Here is an 18,024-nt window from a genome sequence, read left to right on the forward strand (position 1 = left end):
CTCTTAGTGTATTTATGTCAAATGGAAAAGTTTTAAATATCTTTTTAAAGGAGCACTCATTGTAAGCCTGAAATTATGCCCCTGTATCTTTCAGATCAATCTCTAATTCCTTTACGTGTTATTTTTGTTCTCCCAACAGACTGATATATCCCGGAGAGCAGAGGGAATAGGTGCCACTGTTGAGTTGAATTATTTCCCAGGGCTGGTTAAGGGAGTAATGAGAACATATCTTTCTGTTCCTAGAGAATGGGCAGATGTACATCCAGAAAAAGCCAACCATGTACCCTCCCTGGGACAGCACTTTTGACGCCCATATCAACAAGGGAAGAGTAATGCAGATCATCGTAAAGGGCAAAAATGTGGACCTAATATCCGAAACAACTGTGGAGCTCTACTCCCTGGCCGAGAGATGTAGGAAAAACAATGGGAAGACAGAAATATGGGTAAATAGCCAAGCTGTGAGCTTTATTTTAAGTGTCTGTTCCATTAAGTGATAAGAGCCATAGTAGTTGAAGACTAGCTCAAGATTTCAGTGTCATCCTGAAGGTATGATACACTGGCCTTAAGTAAACTGACTCCCTACCACGGATTCATGGGTGGCTTGATAATGATGATGATTATTCATTGCAGTCTTAGAACGTACTGGTATACTCAAATCTCTTTGATTCTTATGTAAGGGGAAGAAGGTCTCTTAGGCTATGAAGAACTGTTATTGACTTATTTATAACTGTTAAAGTAAGCTTGGAAATATCACAAATTTTCCATAACTTGGGAACCTACCTGTGGCCTATTTATCAAGGTATCATGTAGATATCAACATATCTAGGTACCTATGTGATATCTTGATAAAATATTTTAGATAAGATGATGGGTGAATAAGTGAGAAGAGAGAGCAAATATCCATTTAACGTTTGATATCTCAATCCCTATAATTTTTTTTTTAGCCGTAATTTGTTCACTTAGCTTACTTTACTCTAAAAAGTACATTATACGCAATCCGTGTTACCACACCAAGTTTTTGAAAACTTAGATTATAACTACTTTGGTAGCAAATGTTTAGAAAGTTAAAGGGAGAAGTAAAATATGAAAGCATAAAAAATTCTAATGAAAATTTCTGGGGTACAAAAATTGAAGAAAATACACTAGTAAAAACTGCTTTTACATGGTCTGAAACCCAGGAGTGTTTTCACATGTCTGTATCATTTATGCAAAGGAGATTCTTACCTTTCTGCTTTGTGCAGATTCTTAAGAACTCCAGCCAAAAGATCTTCAGGTCACAGGTTTCAAAATGGGAATGATACAAGCCTAAAACCTAGATTTTTGTGTCAATTATGTATTTTTGACCTGAAAAAAAGGGTACTTTTAGGAAAGTACATGTATCTTTGCCTGTATCACTAAAGTAATCTTTAAAGATAAAGATATATCAAGATTTTTTCTTAAAGTTCCCCATGCTTAGATGTGTTTAGATAACTGAGTTCAGTGTGTCTGTTGAGAACTTCCGCATTCAGCAGAATTCCTCTTGGGTAGCTAGTTATACAAGTAGGAAGAGTTTAAATAAGTGGATAATGTCACAGGTATGTGACTTAGTGTTAAAGGTTTATACAAACCCGGTAGGTGAGGGGGTGAGGCTGTAGGTACAACTGAATCATGGGAGCATTTGGCTAGGCTCAGAGAAAGAAGAGAGAAACTGGAGAAAGTTTTCCTCAGTTTTTTCCCCCATTCCCATTTATTTTCCACTTTCTGCCCCATTTTTTTAAAAAAAGGGAAGAGTCACCAAATCTCTAATTTTTTAAGTAGCAGGCTATTTGATTTCCTTTTCAACTAATGAGAGGATAACTATTTTAAAAATTATTTTGTTAAGCATCACTGACAAACAAGTTGCTTTTCTATTTGTATTTCTTAAAGTTGCATTTGATTTCTTGCCTCGACTTTCTCTGATTTTTATCCTAATCAGACTTTTTACACTTTTTGCATATTGGGATTTTTGAGACATAAGCCCTTGGATCCTCGTTTAACTACTAGCAACCTTCTTACATTTTCCACCTTTGCTGTTTTCAGGGTTATTTGTTAGTTCACTTTTATTTATAATGTTTAAAGGTCAACAGGTTGCTTTGGACTTATAGTTTCCCTTGCTTCTATTGCAGTCTGCTTTCTTAAAATTAGCTTCTCTATTTAAAAAATACCAAAAATGATTTTCTCAGAATTGCCTCTCACTTCTATAAACACCATCCAGTTTCCAAACATTAAGATTTTTCCTTCTGCTTTCCCAAGATTTTCCCTGTTGGTGCGGTTATCTCCTGTTCACTCTCAAAAACATAATGGACTGTCACTTTCTGTGAATGTTGTTCTTCCAGCAGCTAACTGGTTTAATTTCCTCCATCACCACTAATTCCTGAATATCGGTATTGAATATTGGTAATATTGGTTGCAGTCACCTGGTACCAATTTTTGCCACTTCCTTTGGGACTGACCCCCTGTTCCCTTGCTCTTCTAGCTTTATTTTTGCCTCCTTATTTATTATTCCATAAACCAGAACATAATGGTGTATATACTTGTTGTCAAAAGCACTTCTCTTTTCATTAATCTGTTTAAGCTTGCATGAGAATGTGTAGATAACCAAGCAGTACAGGCTTGTCACATCATAAAATTCTAATAGTAGTGATGCTGTAACATCGACATCACTATTATGTCAGTTCTCCGAGATCTTTAAGGGTCTGGTGACAGGCACAAGGTCACCATGACCTTGAATTATTTAGCCATGATTCATACTCAATCCTGACTTTGACCAGACCCTTCTTACTATTTTTCAGTTATTCTAGTCACCCATGGATGTAATGATCGGCAGTGCCCTGCAGTTCACCTTTGTATTCTTTTTAGCATACTTATAGTACAGTGTTAACAGTTTACTATATAATCAGTGTGGTCAGGTCGTGTCAGATTTGCCATTTTCCCCCTTATGTCACATCACATGATTTCCTGCATCATCCCTTCTACATAATGATACTGAAATATATATATGTGTATATATATTTTTAAATTTATTTATTTGTTTATATTTTCTTTTTTGGCTGTGTTGGGTCTTCGTTGCCGTGCGCGGGCTTTCTCTAGTTGCAATGAGCAGGGGCTACTCTTTGTTGCGGCGCGTGGGCTTCTCGTTGAGGTGACTTCTCTTGTTGCGGAGCACGGGCTCTAGGCGTGTGGGCTTCAGTAGTTGCAGCACGTGGGCTCAGTAGTTGTGGGTCACGGGCTGCAGAACGCAGGCTCAGTAGTTGTGGCACACGGGCTTAGTTGCTCCGCGGCATGTGGGATCTTCCCGGATCACGGCTCAAACTCGTGTCTGCTTCATTGGCAGGTGGATTCTTAACCTCAGTGCCACCAGGGAAGTCCTGAAATATGTTTTTTTAAATCCCTTCCTCGACCAATCTAATTAAAATTTCCCTTAGCAGTGTGAAAATTTCCAGCACTTTCCAAAGGAAACAGGCTCTCTGTGTGAAAGAAAAAGACCACTCCCATTTAATACCCGATTAACCTAGGGGCAAGTGTATTCAGGCATCCTCAAAGCAGGATTTCTCTTTCCTTCCAAAGGGACCCTACTTGTTCTCCAAGTGAGCCAGTCCCCAGCCTCCATGATTCTTTTGTCACCATCAAGATATGAATCTACCCTATTACAACTCTAAAGATAAGCTGTAGCGCAGGGCAAGGAAGTCACATAGAATCTGTTTTAGAATTTGGTTTCTTCCTTAAGCAAGTTTTGGTCTCCAAGTCAAATTAGGTAGTTGCTGAGGTGTTTTAATAAAAGAAAGCCTATGTTCACGGATGCTGTGCTAGTCTGATGATAATATGGGTAAGTTAAGTGAAAGGGAACAGGGGTGGGCCCTGCGCTGGGGATCTCCTGCCATCACCAAACCCGCCAGTTGTGATGTCATTCAACTCAGCACTTGTCTCACATTCTGACCCTTGTTTCTTTCCTTCCTTACACCAGTTAGAGCTGAAACCTCAAGGCCGAATGCTAATGAACGCAAGATACTTTCTGGAAATGAGTGGCAAGTGGCATTTCTTATTCCTGTTTGGGGGTGTGGCGGGCATGTCTCCTCTCCTTTGCAACTTATTTCACTTTGCTTTTCTGAGAGCAAAGAAGATAGAAGCATGAGGAATTTTCTTAAAATTCCCAGTGGTGCTCAAGCATGAGTTGAATATACAGTCTGTGGGGCCAGATCCACATAGAAATAGAAAACATTTATAGCATTCGTTTTTAAATGGTGTGAATTCATATGCCCAGTGCTTTTCTAGTCTGTCTGTATTTTCATTTGGGAATTTAATGTAAACACCAAAGCCTCTGCTAATGTGTTGCTCTGTGTGTACACACTGTGTATAAATGATGTGATACAACGAGTTGTCACACCATCAGTAGAATACAAAATAAATAAGAAACCAATAAATATTTTCTATAACACTATAGTAGCAAAATACTAATGCTTCAAGTTAGTCACCTCAAATCCTTTTAGGAACAAGGAGGGAAAAAATGCATCACTAAAGAGTTTCACTTCCATCTCACACACAGATGCCGTTCACAGAAGTTACATTCACAGGCAATGTGCTTGGTGCCTGTGATAGCCCGTCAGTTCTTCCTGTTGCGTTTATATCCTGTTGTCAAAGTGCTGTGTCGATGAATCAAATGCTACTACTCCTAAAATCTTTTTTTTTTATTAAAGTATAGTTGATTTGCGATGTTGTGTTAGTTTCAGGTGTACATTAAAGTTATTCAGATATGTATATCTATTTTACATACATCACACACACACACACACACACACACATACACACACGTGTATATATGGTTGGGCAAAAAGTTTATTCACGTTTTTCCGTAAGGAGTTGCACAAAAACCCAAACAAACTTTTTGGCCAACCCAATATATACTTTCTTTTTCAGATCTTTTTCCCTTACAGGTTATTACAAAATATTGGGTATAGTTCCCTGTATTATACAGTAGGTCCTTGTGGATCATCTGTTTTATATATAATAGTGTGAATATGTTAAGCCCAAATTCCTATTTTTATCCCTCCACCCCCTTCCCCGTTGGTAACCCATAAGTTTGTTTTCTATGTCTGTGGGTCTATTTCTGTTTTGTAAATAAGTTCATCTGTGTCTTTCTTTTTCTTTAGATTCCACATATAAGCGGTGTTGTGTGATATTTGTCTTTCCTCTGTCTGGCTTACTTCTCTTAGTATGATCATCTCTAGGTCTGGCCATGTTGCTGCAAATGGCATGATTTCATTCATATTCCTATTTCATTGAGTACGTAGGAGGTACCCGATGAATGTTTGTTGAACTGTTCAGTTGGACTCACTCTGGCATTTAGAAATTCCTTTTATTTTCTTCTGGTTCCCACACAGTGGCTATTCCAAACATGCCCATACTCCTTGGTTGCTGAAGGTGTCTTGATCTTCTCTTACTCTTGGAGGTTGGCTTTACCTCCAGTGTAGTTGGGAGAGACTACGTCTTCTGTGTGTCTCTGCACTTTAGGATTCAGCTGCTTCGTCCTGCATCTCTTCCCGCTCTTCTGCCTCGGAGAAAGTCCCTCCCTTTCTTGGTCTCCTGGCTCTCACCCCTAGCAGCTCTGTAACATCAGTCACACTTCCACTCTGGCACCTTCAACTTTTCTGTCTTTCTTTGGTTTCTGCCTCATTACCAAGACATACATAATTAAGCCATCTTCTCCAACCTGAAAAGAAAAAATTTTTAAATGTTTTAACCTCCATGAGTTTTTCTTTCCTTTCCTTCCCTGACACATTTCTTGAGAAAGTAGATTAATATATCAGTCCCTGTTTCTTCACTACTCTGTCAATTCTTAAACCCTAAGAGTCTGGCTTATATTTCAACCAATCTGCTAAATGGCTTTCTCCAAGAGAACAAATCCTCAAAACAAATGCATGTGTCTTAACCTTCAATTCCCTTGACACCTCTGTTTCAGTCAACGCTGAGAAACCCATTCTTTCTTGGATTCCTTGATGTAATATTATTCAAGTTTTCCTCTTAATTTTTCAGCTGCCTGTTCATGGCCTCTTTTGTAATTCCTTTTCCTACCTCCTAAAAAATATGGGTGTGTACTTATCTCCAAGTCTATTCTTTGTGTGAGTGCCGTGTCTTCCTGACTGGGCTATTAGCCATTCAGAATTAGGGGTGATGTCTCATAGTTCTTTAGACCATTCAGCACAACAGTTTGCTCATAGCTGGTCAGGAAATATTTGTGATTTAACTGACTACAAACAAGTGACAGATTAAATAAATAGATTGGGCGCCATTACTATAAAAGAAATAACCAAACATACAAAAACCAACGCACTTATTTCAAGCCAATAAACAAACAGAAGGCCAAATTACTTCAGAGATAAACAGTAAATACAAGGATAATGTTTAAAATTCTGAGCTTTTATACATTTACTTTCTTGTAATGATTGAAATCGTCAGAGGATAAAGGAAATCACAGGAAGGAGCAAGGGAATGAATTCCTTTTTAATACTCTCTGGCATTTTTTAAATGTACAATGTTATATTCTAATACAGACTATTTTATATTTATAAATATATATAGTTATATGTAGTCTGTACTATTATATAATAGTTTATGTATTAGACTATATACAATTTTTACATAATTATATATATATATAATTTTTTTACAGTCATACAGATAGGGTTCCCAGAATAATCCACTTCCATCCCTGAATTTAAAAGTAATTTTATGCTTTATTTTATTTCATTACATCTGGACCAAAATAAAAATGAGTCAAATCTTACTGACAAATGGCCTACCATGCCAGTCCCAAGTTGTAAATTGGTCTCTACACTTAAACCAGAACTTGAAGAAGAAGGCAGTTGCCTTAGTGACCCTAAATTTAATCCCTTATTCACCAAGCCTAGTTTATTTCTGACCCAGTTCCTAATAAAAAGACTTAAATTGCCTAATGAAGTATTAGGCAAAATATTCAGCCCTATCTAAGGAGCTCTTTATTAGGAAGGCTTTTTATCTGGAAGTTTGGAGTTTCCGTAAAACAGACCTGTGGAGCCCTGTGGAGAAGACTTTTGTGCTAAAATGAGTCCTGAGACTAGGCTGCATCCTGGGGGAGAGGTCTCCACCTCCATGCCCCGCCTTTGTCCACCCAGTGTGTTTCTAGGCTGGCCACTCGTAAGGGGTGGGGAAATTAAAGTACTTTGGCAGGAACGTTTGCCTCAAGTGTGTTGTCCAGTCTCTGCCGTGGCTTAGCCAGGATGGAAATAATTTAGTTTAAATATTGTGAACTCTTTTCATTTGTGAAACATGAGCCCCTTATTCTCGCTAAACCTCCATTTTTTGTATTTGGAAAAAATAAATAGAATAAGTCATCCAAGAATCTTCAAGCTACTTAAAATCGTGGTTGTAGGAACTATAATCATTAAATTCATTACCCTTGTTTTAGTGATGATGATTATTTTTGTTATTTCTTTCTTGTTTACCATGTCACACTCTCTCACATGCTAGAGTTTCCATCGTGCTGTTAAACCACGACTGCCTTGCTGTTGTGTGTTTTCTTTGGGCCTGGGCTTCAGCCAGGGCTGATACTCTCACTGGTATTCTCGGAATTCTACCAGCCTTTTGGGAAGATGTCATTTGGGTATTGGGCACTGTGGACAGTTACTACCCAAAGTACCTTCACAAATATCCAGAGCCCAGGGTGAACTGAAGAAATGTGAATGCGATGATTTGATGTAGGTGACTAGGTAACATCCAGGATTACATTTTTTTTTTTTTTAATTGCAGTGATCTGTTCATCTCTGGCCCTTTCCACATTGACCTGTGTAATCTACGGCTGGTGCCTCTGATTACTGTGGGTCTCGGGAACCAGAGCATAAACAACTTCCCAAAGTTCTTTTGTATTCAGAAGTCTGGCCAGCTCCCTCCTACTTTTCCTTGTCCATAAACAACCAGATACAAAGCATACTGGGACCTTAAAAAAAAATGTCGTTTCCAACTTACTGTCAGTAACCAAGTTATTCTCTAGAATTACAGGTAAAGTATTTGCCACTTCCTGCCTTTTCTGGCTGAATCATCATTGACAGTGAATAGGAGAGGCTGGTAAATACCTTGAATGTTCTGACTTTTGTTTTTAAAAATTGAAAGAGGATATAGCTCAGTGTCATGAAAGAGGAGTGAAGGGTCAAGCCAGTAATCCAGCCTCATGGTTCCAATCCTATAACAATACACCCTCTGATAATCCTGTTATGGAATTAAGGTAAGATGCTTCGTATTGTACCAACCTTAAGAAGTACTTAGGAGAGGGCAGGCAGCAGAAGCAAGAAGAACTACAATTCTGCAGCCTGTGGAATGAAAACCACATTCACAGAAAGATAGACAAAATGAAAAGGCAGAGGACTATGTACCAGATGAAGGAACAAGATAAAACCCCAGAAAAACAATTAAATGAAGTGGAGGTAGCCAACCTTCCAGAAGAGGAATTCAGAATAATCATAGTGAAGATAATCCAGGACCTTGGAAAAAGAATGGAGGCAAAGATCGAGAGGATGCAAGAGATGTTTAGCAAAGACCTAGAAAAATTAAGGAACAAACACCTAGAAGAATTAAAGAGCAAACAAACAGATGAACAATACAATAACTGAAATGAAAAATAAACTAGCAAAAATCAATAGTGGAATAACTGAGGCATAAGAACAGATAAGTGACCTGGAAGACAGAATGGGAGAATTCACTGCCACGGAACAGAATAAAGAAAAAATGAAAAGAAATGAATACAGCCTAACGGACCTCTGGGACAACATTAAACGCAACAGCATTTGCATTATAGGGGTCCCAGAAGGAGAAGACAGAAAGGACCCAAGAAAATATTTGAAGAGATTATAGTCAAAAACTTCCCTAACATGGGAAAGGAAATAGCCACCCAAGTGCAGGAAGCACAGAGAGTCCCAGGCTGGATAAACTCAAGGAGAAACACACCAAGACACATAGTAATTAAATTGACAAAAATTAAAGACAAAAATTATTGAAAGCAACAAGGAAAAATGACAAATAACATACAAGGGAACTCCCATAAGGTTAACAGCTGATTTCTCAGTGGAAACTCTACAAGCCAGAAGGGAGTGGCATGATATATTTGAAGTGATGAAAGGGAAGAACCTACAACCAAGATTACTCTACCCAGCAAGGATCTCATTCAGATTCGATGCAGAACTCAAAAGCTTTACAAACAAGCAAAAGCTAAGAGAATTCAGCACGACCAAACAGCTCTACAAAAAATGCTAAAGGAACTTCTCTAAGTGGGAAACACAAGAGAAGAAAAGGACCTACAAAAACAAACCCATAACAATTAAGAAAATGGTAATAGGAACATACATATCGATAATTACCTTAAACGTGAATGGATTAAATGCTCCAACCAAAAGACACAGGCTCACTGAATTGATACAAAAACAAGACCCACATATATGCTGTCTACAAGAGACCCACTTCAGACTTAGGGACACATACAGACTGAAAGTGAGGGGATGGAAAAAGATATTCCATGCAAATGGAAATCTAAAGAAAGCTGGAGTAGCAATACTCATATCAGATAAAATAGACTTTAAAGAATGTTACAAGACACAAGGAAGGACACTACATAATGATCAAGGGATCAATCCAAGAAGAAGATATAACAATTATAAATATATATGCACCCAACATAAGAGCTCCTCAATACATAAGGCAACTGCTAACTGCTGTAAAAGAGGAAATCGACAGAAACACAATAATAGTGGGGGACTTTAACACCTCACTCACACCAACGGACAGATCATCCAAACAGGAAATTAATAAGGAAACACAAGCTTTAAATGATACAACAGACCAGGTAGATTTAATTGATATTTATAGGACATTCCCTCCAAAAACAACAGATTACACTTTCTTCTCAAGTGTGCACGGAACATTTTCCAGGTTAGATCACATCTTGGTCACAAATCAAGCCTTGGTAAATTTAAGAAAATTGAAATCATATCAACCATCTTTTCTGACCACAATGCTATGAGATTATAAATTAATTACAGGGAAAAAAAGGTAAAAAACACAAACTCATGGAGGCTAAACAATACGTTACTAAATACCCAAGAGATCACTGAAGACATCAAAAAGGAAATCAAAAAATACCTAGAGACAAATGACAATGAAAACACGACAATCCAAAACCTATGGGATGCAGCAAAAGCAGTTCTAAGAGGGAAGTTTATAGCTATACAAGCTTACCTCAAGAAACAAGAAAAATCTTAATCTAACCTTACACCTAAAGGAACTAGAGAAAGAAGAACAAAACCCAAAGGTAGTAGAAGGAAAGAAATCATAAAGATCAGAGCAGAAATAAATGAAATAGAAAAAAAGAAAACAATAGAAAAGATCAATAAAACTGAAACCTGATTCTCTGAGAAGATAAACAAAATTGATAAACCTTTAGCCAGACTCATCAAGAAGAAGAGGGAGAGGATTCAAATCAACAAAATTAGAAATGAAAAAGAAGTTACAACAGACACCGCAGAAATACAAAACATCATAAAAGACTACTACAAGCAACTCTATGCCAATATAATGGATGACCTAGAAAAAATGGACAAATTCTTAGAAAGGTATAACCTTCCAAGACTGAACCAGGAAGAAATAGAAAATATAAACAGACCAATCACAAATAATGAAATTGAAACTGTGATTAAAAATTTTCCACCAAACAAAAGTCCAGGACCAGATGCTTCACAGGTGAATTCTGTCAACAATATAGAGAAGAGCTAGCACCCATCCTTCTCAAACTGTTCCAAAAAATTGCAGAGGAAGGAACACTCCCAAACTCATTCTACAAGGCCACCATCACCCTGATACCAAAACCAGACAGAGATACTACAAAAACAGAAAATTACAGACCCATATGACTGATGAATTTAGATGCAAAAATCCTCAACAAAATATTAGCAAACAGAATCCAACAACACATTAGAAGGATCATACACCATGATCAAGTGGGATTTATCCCAGGGATGTAAGGATTCTTTAATATACACAAATTCATCAGACACACCATATTAACAAACTGAAGAATAAAAACCATATGATCATCTCAATAGATGCAGAAAAAGCTTTTGACAAAATTCAACGCCCATTTATGATAAAAACTCTCCAGAAAGTGGGCATAGAGGGAACCTACCTCAGCATAATAAAGGCCATATATGATAAACCCACACCCAACATCATTCTTGATGGCAAAAAACTGAAAGTATTTCCTCTAAGATCAGGAACAAGACAAGGATGTCCACTCTTGCCACTGTTATTCAACATAGTTTTGGAAGTCCTAGCCACGGCAATCAGAGAAGAAAAAGAAATAAAAGGATTACAAATTGGAAAAGAAGAAGTAAAACTGTCACTGTTTGCAGATGACATGTTACTATACATAGAGAATCCTAAAGATGCCACCAGAAAACTGCTAGAGCTAATCAATGAATTTGATAAAGTTGCAGGATACAAAATTAATGCACAGAAATCTCTTGCATTCCTAAACACTAACAACAAAAGATCAGAAAGAGAAATTAAGGAAACAATCCCATTGACCATTGCAACAAAAAGAATAAAATACCTAGGAATAAACCTACCTAAGGAGGTAAATGACCTATACTCAGAAAACTATAAGACACTGATGAAAGAAATCAAAGATGACACAAACAGTTGAAGAGATATACCACGTTCTTGGATTGGAAGAATCAATATTGTGAAAATGACTATACTACCCAGAGCAATCTACAGATTCAATGCAATCCCTGTCAAATTACCAGTGGCATTTTTTACAGAACTAAAAAAAAGATCTTAAAATTTGTATGGAGACACAAAAGACCCCGAATAGCCAAAGCAGTCCTGAGGGGAAAAAAACGGAGATGCAGGAATCAGACTCCCTGACTTCAGACTATACCACAAAGCTACAGTAATCAAGACAGTATGGTGCTGGCACAAAAACAGAAATAGATCAATGGAACAGGATGGAAAGCCCAGAGATAAAGCCATGCACCTATGGTCAACTAATCTGTGACAAAGGAGGCAAGGATATACAATGGAGAAAAGACAGTCTCCTCAATAAGTGGTGCTGGGAAAACTGGATAGCTACATGTAAAAGAATAAAATTAGAACACTCCCTGACACCATACACAAAAATAAACTCAAAATAGATTAAAGACCTAAATGTAAGACCAGACACTATAAAACTCTTAAAGGAAAGCATACGAAGAACGCTCTGTGACATAAATCACAGTAAGATCTTTTTTGATCCACCTCCTTGAGTAATGGAAATAAAAAACAAAAATAAAGAAATGGGACCTAATGGAACTTAAAACCTTTTGCATAGCAAAGGAAACTATAAACAAAACGAATAGACAACCCTCAGAATGGCAGAAAATATTTGCAAACAAGTCAGAGGACACAGGATTAATCTCCAAAATATATAAACAGCTCATGCAGCTCAATATTAAAACAACAAACTACCCAATCCAAAAATGGGCAGAAGACCTAAATAGGCATCTCTCCAAAGAAGACATACAGATGGCCAAGAAGCACATGAAAAGCTGCTCAACATCACTAATAGGAAATGGAAATCAAAACTATAATGAGGTATCACCTCACACCACTTAGAGTGGCCATCATTCTACAAAGAACAGTGCTCACTTCGGCAGCACATATACTAAAATTGGAACAATACAGAGAAGATTTGTATGGCCCCTGCGCAAGGATGACGAATAAAGACGCAGACCTACTAGAGAATGGACTTGACGACACAGGGAGGGGGAACGGTAAGCTGGGACAAAGTGAGAGAGTGGCATGGACATATATACACTACCAAATGTAAAATAGATAGCTAGTGGGAAGCAGTCGCATAGCACAGGGAGATCAGCTGGGTGTTTTGTGACCACCTAGAGGGGTGGGATAGGGATGGGTGGAGGGAGGGAGACGCAAGAGGGGAAGAGATATGGGGATATATGTATATATATAGCTGATTTACTTTGTTATAAAGCAGAAACTGGACACTCGATTGTAAAGCAATTATACTCCAATAAGATGTTTAAAAGATCAGCAAAAGAATTTAAAAAATAGAAAATCTACAAACAACAAACGCTGGAGAGGGTGTGGAGAAAAGGGAACCCTCTTGCGCTATGGTGGGTATGTAAATTGGTACAGCCACTATGGAAAACAGCATGGAGGTTCCTTAAAAAACTAAAAATAGAATTACCATACAACCCAGCAATCCCACTACTGGGCGTATACCCTGAGGAAACCATAATTCAAAAGAACACATGCACCCAGTGTTCATTGCAGCACTATTTACAATAGCCAGGTCATGGAAGCAACCTAAATGCCCATCAACGGATGAATGGATAAAGAAGATGTGGCACATATATACAATGGAATATTACTCTGCGATAAAAAGGAACGAAATTGGGTCATTTTTAGAGACACGTATGGACCTAGAGACTGTCATACAGAGTGAAGTAAGAGGAAAACAAATATCGTGTATTAACGTATATATGTGGAATCTAGAAAATGGTACAGATGAACCTATCTGCAAAGCAGAAATAGTGACACAGATGTAGAGAACAAACGTATGGACACCAAGTGGGGAAAGTGAGGGGTGGGGTGGGATGAATTGGGAGATTGGTATTGACATATATACACTAATATGTATAAAATAGATAACTAATAAGAATGTGCTGTGTAAAAAATAAAATAAAATTAAAAAAAAAAGAAAAGCACTTGGGGTTTGCTGGTCTTGATGCTTGTCTCATTCCTCGTCAGTCTCTGTCCCTTCCCCATCTCCCCCAGCCCCGCTCCCGCAAGCTCTGACAGTCATATGGCAGAATGTCACTCTGTCCCCTGTCCTCTTCCTGCAGACACAAAGGACATGAGTGAATTCGAGAACGAAGGCTTCTTTGCTCTGCATCAGCGCCGAGGAGCCATCAAACAGGCCAAGGTCCACCACGTCAAGTGCCATGAGTTCACGGCCACCTTTTTCCCACAACCCACGTTTTGCTCCGTCTGCCATGAATTTGTCTGGTATGGTAACTCAGCATTTCACTCCAAGCTTCAAGTTATGCATTCTGTCGCATCTTCTTGATCCACCAGGTCTGGCATGCCCCACCTTGGGGAAGTGTGCCGGAATAGGTACCACTTGAGAGTTTCCAGTGGCCTCACCTGGATTGAGAAGGTTCAAAGGGTGTGACTCTCCAGAACATTTTCATAATATAACTCCTGTAGAGCAAGGGAACCAGCCTCCTTAGGAAAGGTTCCAAGGACTTCAGTTTCCAATTAAATGGGAGGCTTATGGGGGTGAGGGGGAAGGGAAGAAGAAGGGAGAGATCTTTATCGTAAGCACAGTTTTACAGCCAAAACTGCCACCAGCTCCACAGCCCAACCGTGCTGCTACTAATGTCTGCAAAAGGCAACACTTGCCCGTTGGAGCTAATGGGTTTCAATGTTTACAAGGCTCTTGGGTGTCTTAAGAGCCCTCAAACAGAGAGATTCGTTCAACCCTCAGTAAACACACAGCGAAGGCTATGGGGGAGTGGAGACTTGAAACGACTCCTATCTCTGGCCTCAGCCTCCTCGCCTCTTCTGGGGTGTTCTCTCCTTAACCCCTGTGTAACCAGGGTATCCAGAGGTCAAGTAGACTTTTGGTGGATTTCCATCAACTGTCTTCATCTAATGACTTGAACCTCCTTCCTTTCTAAGAGTGAATGTTACTCAGGCTTCGGTCTTAAGCTTGAGAATTCATTAGTTGCACATATTCTCAGATACTCAGAAAGAGGAAATAAAATGTTATAAAATAAAATGTTATAAATGTAGATATCTTTGCTTATCTGTACTGAGCTTAGTGAGACATTGAATTTTTAAGCGTAGACATGGAAATTTGCTACCACGATCCCGTGATCCATTTTTTTTTAATATTAATTTAAAAATTTTTTTCTTTTTTTGGCTGCATCGGGTCTTAGTTGTGGCATGCGGGGTCTTTTGTTGAGGCACGCAGGGTCTTCCGTTGCAGCACACGGGCTTCTCTAGTTGCGGCAGTGTGCGGGTTTCTCAGTAGCTGTGGCATGCGGGTTTTCTCTTCTGTAGTTGTGGCGCGCGGGCTTAGTTGCCCTGCGGCATGTGGGATCTTAGTTCCCCGACCAGGGATCGAACTCGCGTCCCCTGTATGGGAAGGTGGATTCTTTACCACTGGACCACCAGGGAAGCCCCCCCGACTTTATCCATTTTTGGTCAGGCATTTTTATCTCTACATGTTTGTTTGGAAAATATGCAAATGGGAGGGAAATCAACAACTCCTCATTTTATCTAATTATCAGACTTTTCACAAAGCAGGTTAAAATAAAAAGAACAGGGCTTCCCTGGTGGCTCAGTGGTTGAGAGTCCGCCTGCTGATGCAGGGGACGTGGGTTCATGCCCTGGTCTGGGAAGATCCCACATGCCGCGGAGCGGCTGGGCCCGTGAGCCATGGCCGCTGAGCCTGTGCGTCCGGAGCCTGTTCTCCACAACGGGAGAGGCCACAACAGTGAGAGGCCTGCGTACCGGAAAAAAAAAAATAAATAAATAAAAGCACATGTTAACACTCTTGTCTAATAATAGACTAGTGCTTCAGATCAGAAAATGCTCTGTGATAGCAGAAAGCTATGGGATCTTGTTCATCTTTTAAATGTTTTTGCTACTACTGTTGACTCAAAGGTCCATATAAATATTCAAACATGTGCTTTATTGCAGGGGTCTGAAACAAACAGGGCTACCAGGTGTCGACGTAAGTCAGAAGGATTTCTTTTGTATTATCGTCATTCTTTCGTTTAGTTGTCCCTTAACTTCTGAAATCTCAAGCTGTAGTCATTTCTTTCAGAATGTAATGCAGCAATTCACAAGAAGTGTATCGATAAGGTTATAGCGAAGTGCACGGGATCAGCTATCAACAGCCGAGAAACCATGGTACGGATCTAGATTCCTCTCTGTCTGAAATACGATGATTTTATCCTGACATTAAATTTTACAGCCCACTAATTCTTGTTCCTAATGCCTGAATTTGAATGCTTATATTTTTCCTTGCACACCCTAAAACCCTTTCCTCTCCAGTGGTGATGGTTACTGAGATCCAAAACTAGGGGATGAATAAGAGAGCACAAGAAGAATTTTAATGATTCTACCTTTTCCAGAAAAACATCACAGAAAGGTGGCCAGAAAGCATAGTTCTGATCAATCATGTGAGAACGACTCCTGTGGCATCTACAGCTAGAAGTGACAGTTAAAGAGTAAAGGCAATGGTTATAAAATGCAGATGTGAGCATTTACAAGGGAGGGTAACAGATATGTAATTCTTATATTGAGAGGCAAGTATTTCTCTCAGAATGAACTTTGAGATGTATCATCTGGTGGCAAGTTAGACTTTAATCTGTGGGAGAGGGAGGCAGATGGAGCTGCAGAGAGAGAGAGGCAACCAAAGCAGTCAGTCTTGGCAAGAAGGAAAGAGGTCCAAAGCCACATGGACATGAAACTCTGACGCACAGGAAGGAGCTGGAGAGATGGTTGTAGATGAAGGTAGGTTTGTAGATTTGGGGAAGGCCAGATGAGGAAGCTTCCCTTAGATGACTTAGGTCCTCAATGAAGTCTGAGGACTAGGGGAAGAAAGAAGGCAGCAAGTGTCTTTGAGGAGGAAGAAGGAGCTGTAAAATAATTATCTCATAGATGGCAGGGCAAGGGGATTCAAGAAAAGCAGCAGGATTGCCAAGCACAGTTGCAAGTCCATTTGAGTTTGAGGGCAGCCATCTCCCGGGTGTGTGATTTTCTCCAACAAAGGGGTAGGCAAAGAGACAGCAGATTGGTTGGGTTTTTCCAGAGTAGAATGTCTTTTAAAATTTAGAGCCAGAAGGGGATAATCTCCTGTTATGAGTGACTCTGCCAAGGCTCAAAGAGGTTGAAGTAGTTTGTCCAAGGTCAGCCACTTTCACCTGGCAGACTAGAATTCAGATCTCAGTCTCCCAGACTAAGGCTTTTGTTCGTTGAAATCACAGTGCCTCTTTTCATCCCGCCCGCCTGCTCCCGTTTTCTGATGCCTTCAGCTTTCCTGGAAAAATCACAAATTGTAAGCATGACTGTGAACTTCAATGGCTAACGTCCAGTAGGACTAGAATGAGAGCCACAGGTAAAATTTTAAACTTTCAAGTAGCCACATTAAAGACCGGAAAAAGCAACAGGTGGAATTCATCTTAACGATATACTTTATGTAACCCAATCTGCTCCAATATTATCATTTCAGGATAGAATCAATATACAAAATTGAGATATTTTACATTGGTTTTTTTTTTCCATACGAAGTTGTCATAATCCAGTACGTATTTTACACTTACAGCACATCTTTTCAACACCTTGTAAGTGTTGGCCCATGTGGGTGAGTGACTGTCGTGTTGGAAAGTACAGATCTGTAGTCTTTCCCAGACACATCTTGAACCATTTGGACTTGGGTTCAGGATTTGAAGTAGAAGTCTCCTAGCCTGGACCTTGCCATCACTTGTTCATATTTATGTGGAAAAGTTTCTACGAAATAGGCGTTCTGAAAGGCACTTTTTCTTGGTTGAAAATATCTCGAGTAAGTGCTGGGCAGCTTTTAAGCCATTCTAAATAGCCATTCTAAAGACTAAATGCTGACCAAAAGCCACCATGAGAATATGTATTCCTTTAACAAAGAAGGCCACTTTACTGTACATGTTCTCAAAGAAATTGTTTAATTAAAAACTTTTGTAGAGATTTTAAGTCTCAAGTAAATAAAACTTTTTATACTGCACAGGCATATTGGTATTCTTGCCGGGAATCAAAGTGCCTGGTTTTTTGTTGTTGTTAATGTAATAAGTTTAATTAAAGGGGAGAATTTAAACTCTACAACACTTTAAAAAAGAAAATCTTCACTGTATCTACTGTCAGCATCCCTCTGTCATCTCCCTT

General features: G+C 39.1%; 1 protein-coding gene and 1 non-coding gene across 2 annotated transcripts in view; both read left to right on the forward strand.

The window, feature by feature from the left end:
* Positions 1-18,024, forward strand: part of PRKCQ (protein kinase C theta) — a 153,176-nt gene that overhangs the window by 52,532 nt on the left and 82,620 nt on the right. The window contains exons 3-8 of the mRNA XM_032623438.1: positions 244-443; positions 3,983-4,043; positions 13,941-14,108; positions 14,855-14,864; positions 15,822-15,838; positions 15,932-16,017. Coding sequence (XP_032479329.1) covers positions 244-443; positions 3,983-4,043; positions 13,941-14,108; positions 14,855-14,864; positions 15,822-15,838; positions 15,932-16,017 — 542 coding nt within the window. The remainder of the gene's footprint in view (positions 1-243; positions 444-3,982; positions 4,044-13,940; positions 14,109-14,854; positions 14,865-15,821; positions 15,839-15,931; positions 16,018-18,024) is intronic.
* Positions 12,713-12,820, forward strand: LOC116750062. The gene has a single exon (XR_004348804.1). It is a non-coding gene; the product is annotated as a U6 spliceosomal RNA (small nuclear RNA).

The sequence above is a fragment of the Phocoena sinus genome, chromosome 2, assembly GCF_008692025.1.
Source record: "Phocoena sinus isolate mPhoSin1 chromosome 2, mPhoSin1.pri, whole genome shotgun sequence".
Lineage (NCBI taxonomy): Eukaryota > Metazoa > Chordata > Mammalia > Artiodactyla > Phocoenidae > Phocoena > Phocoena sinus.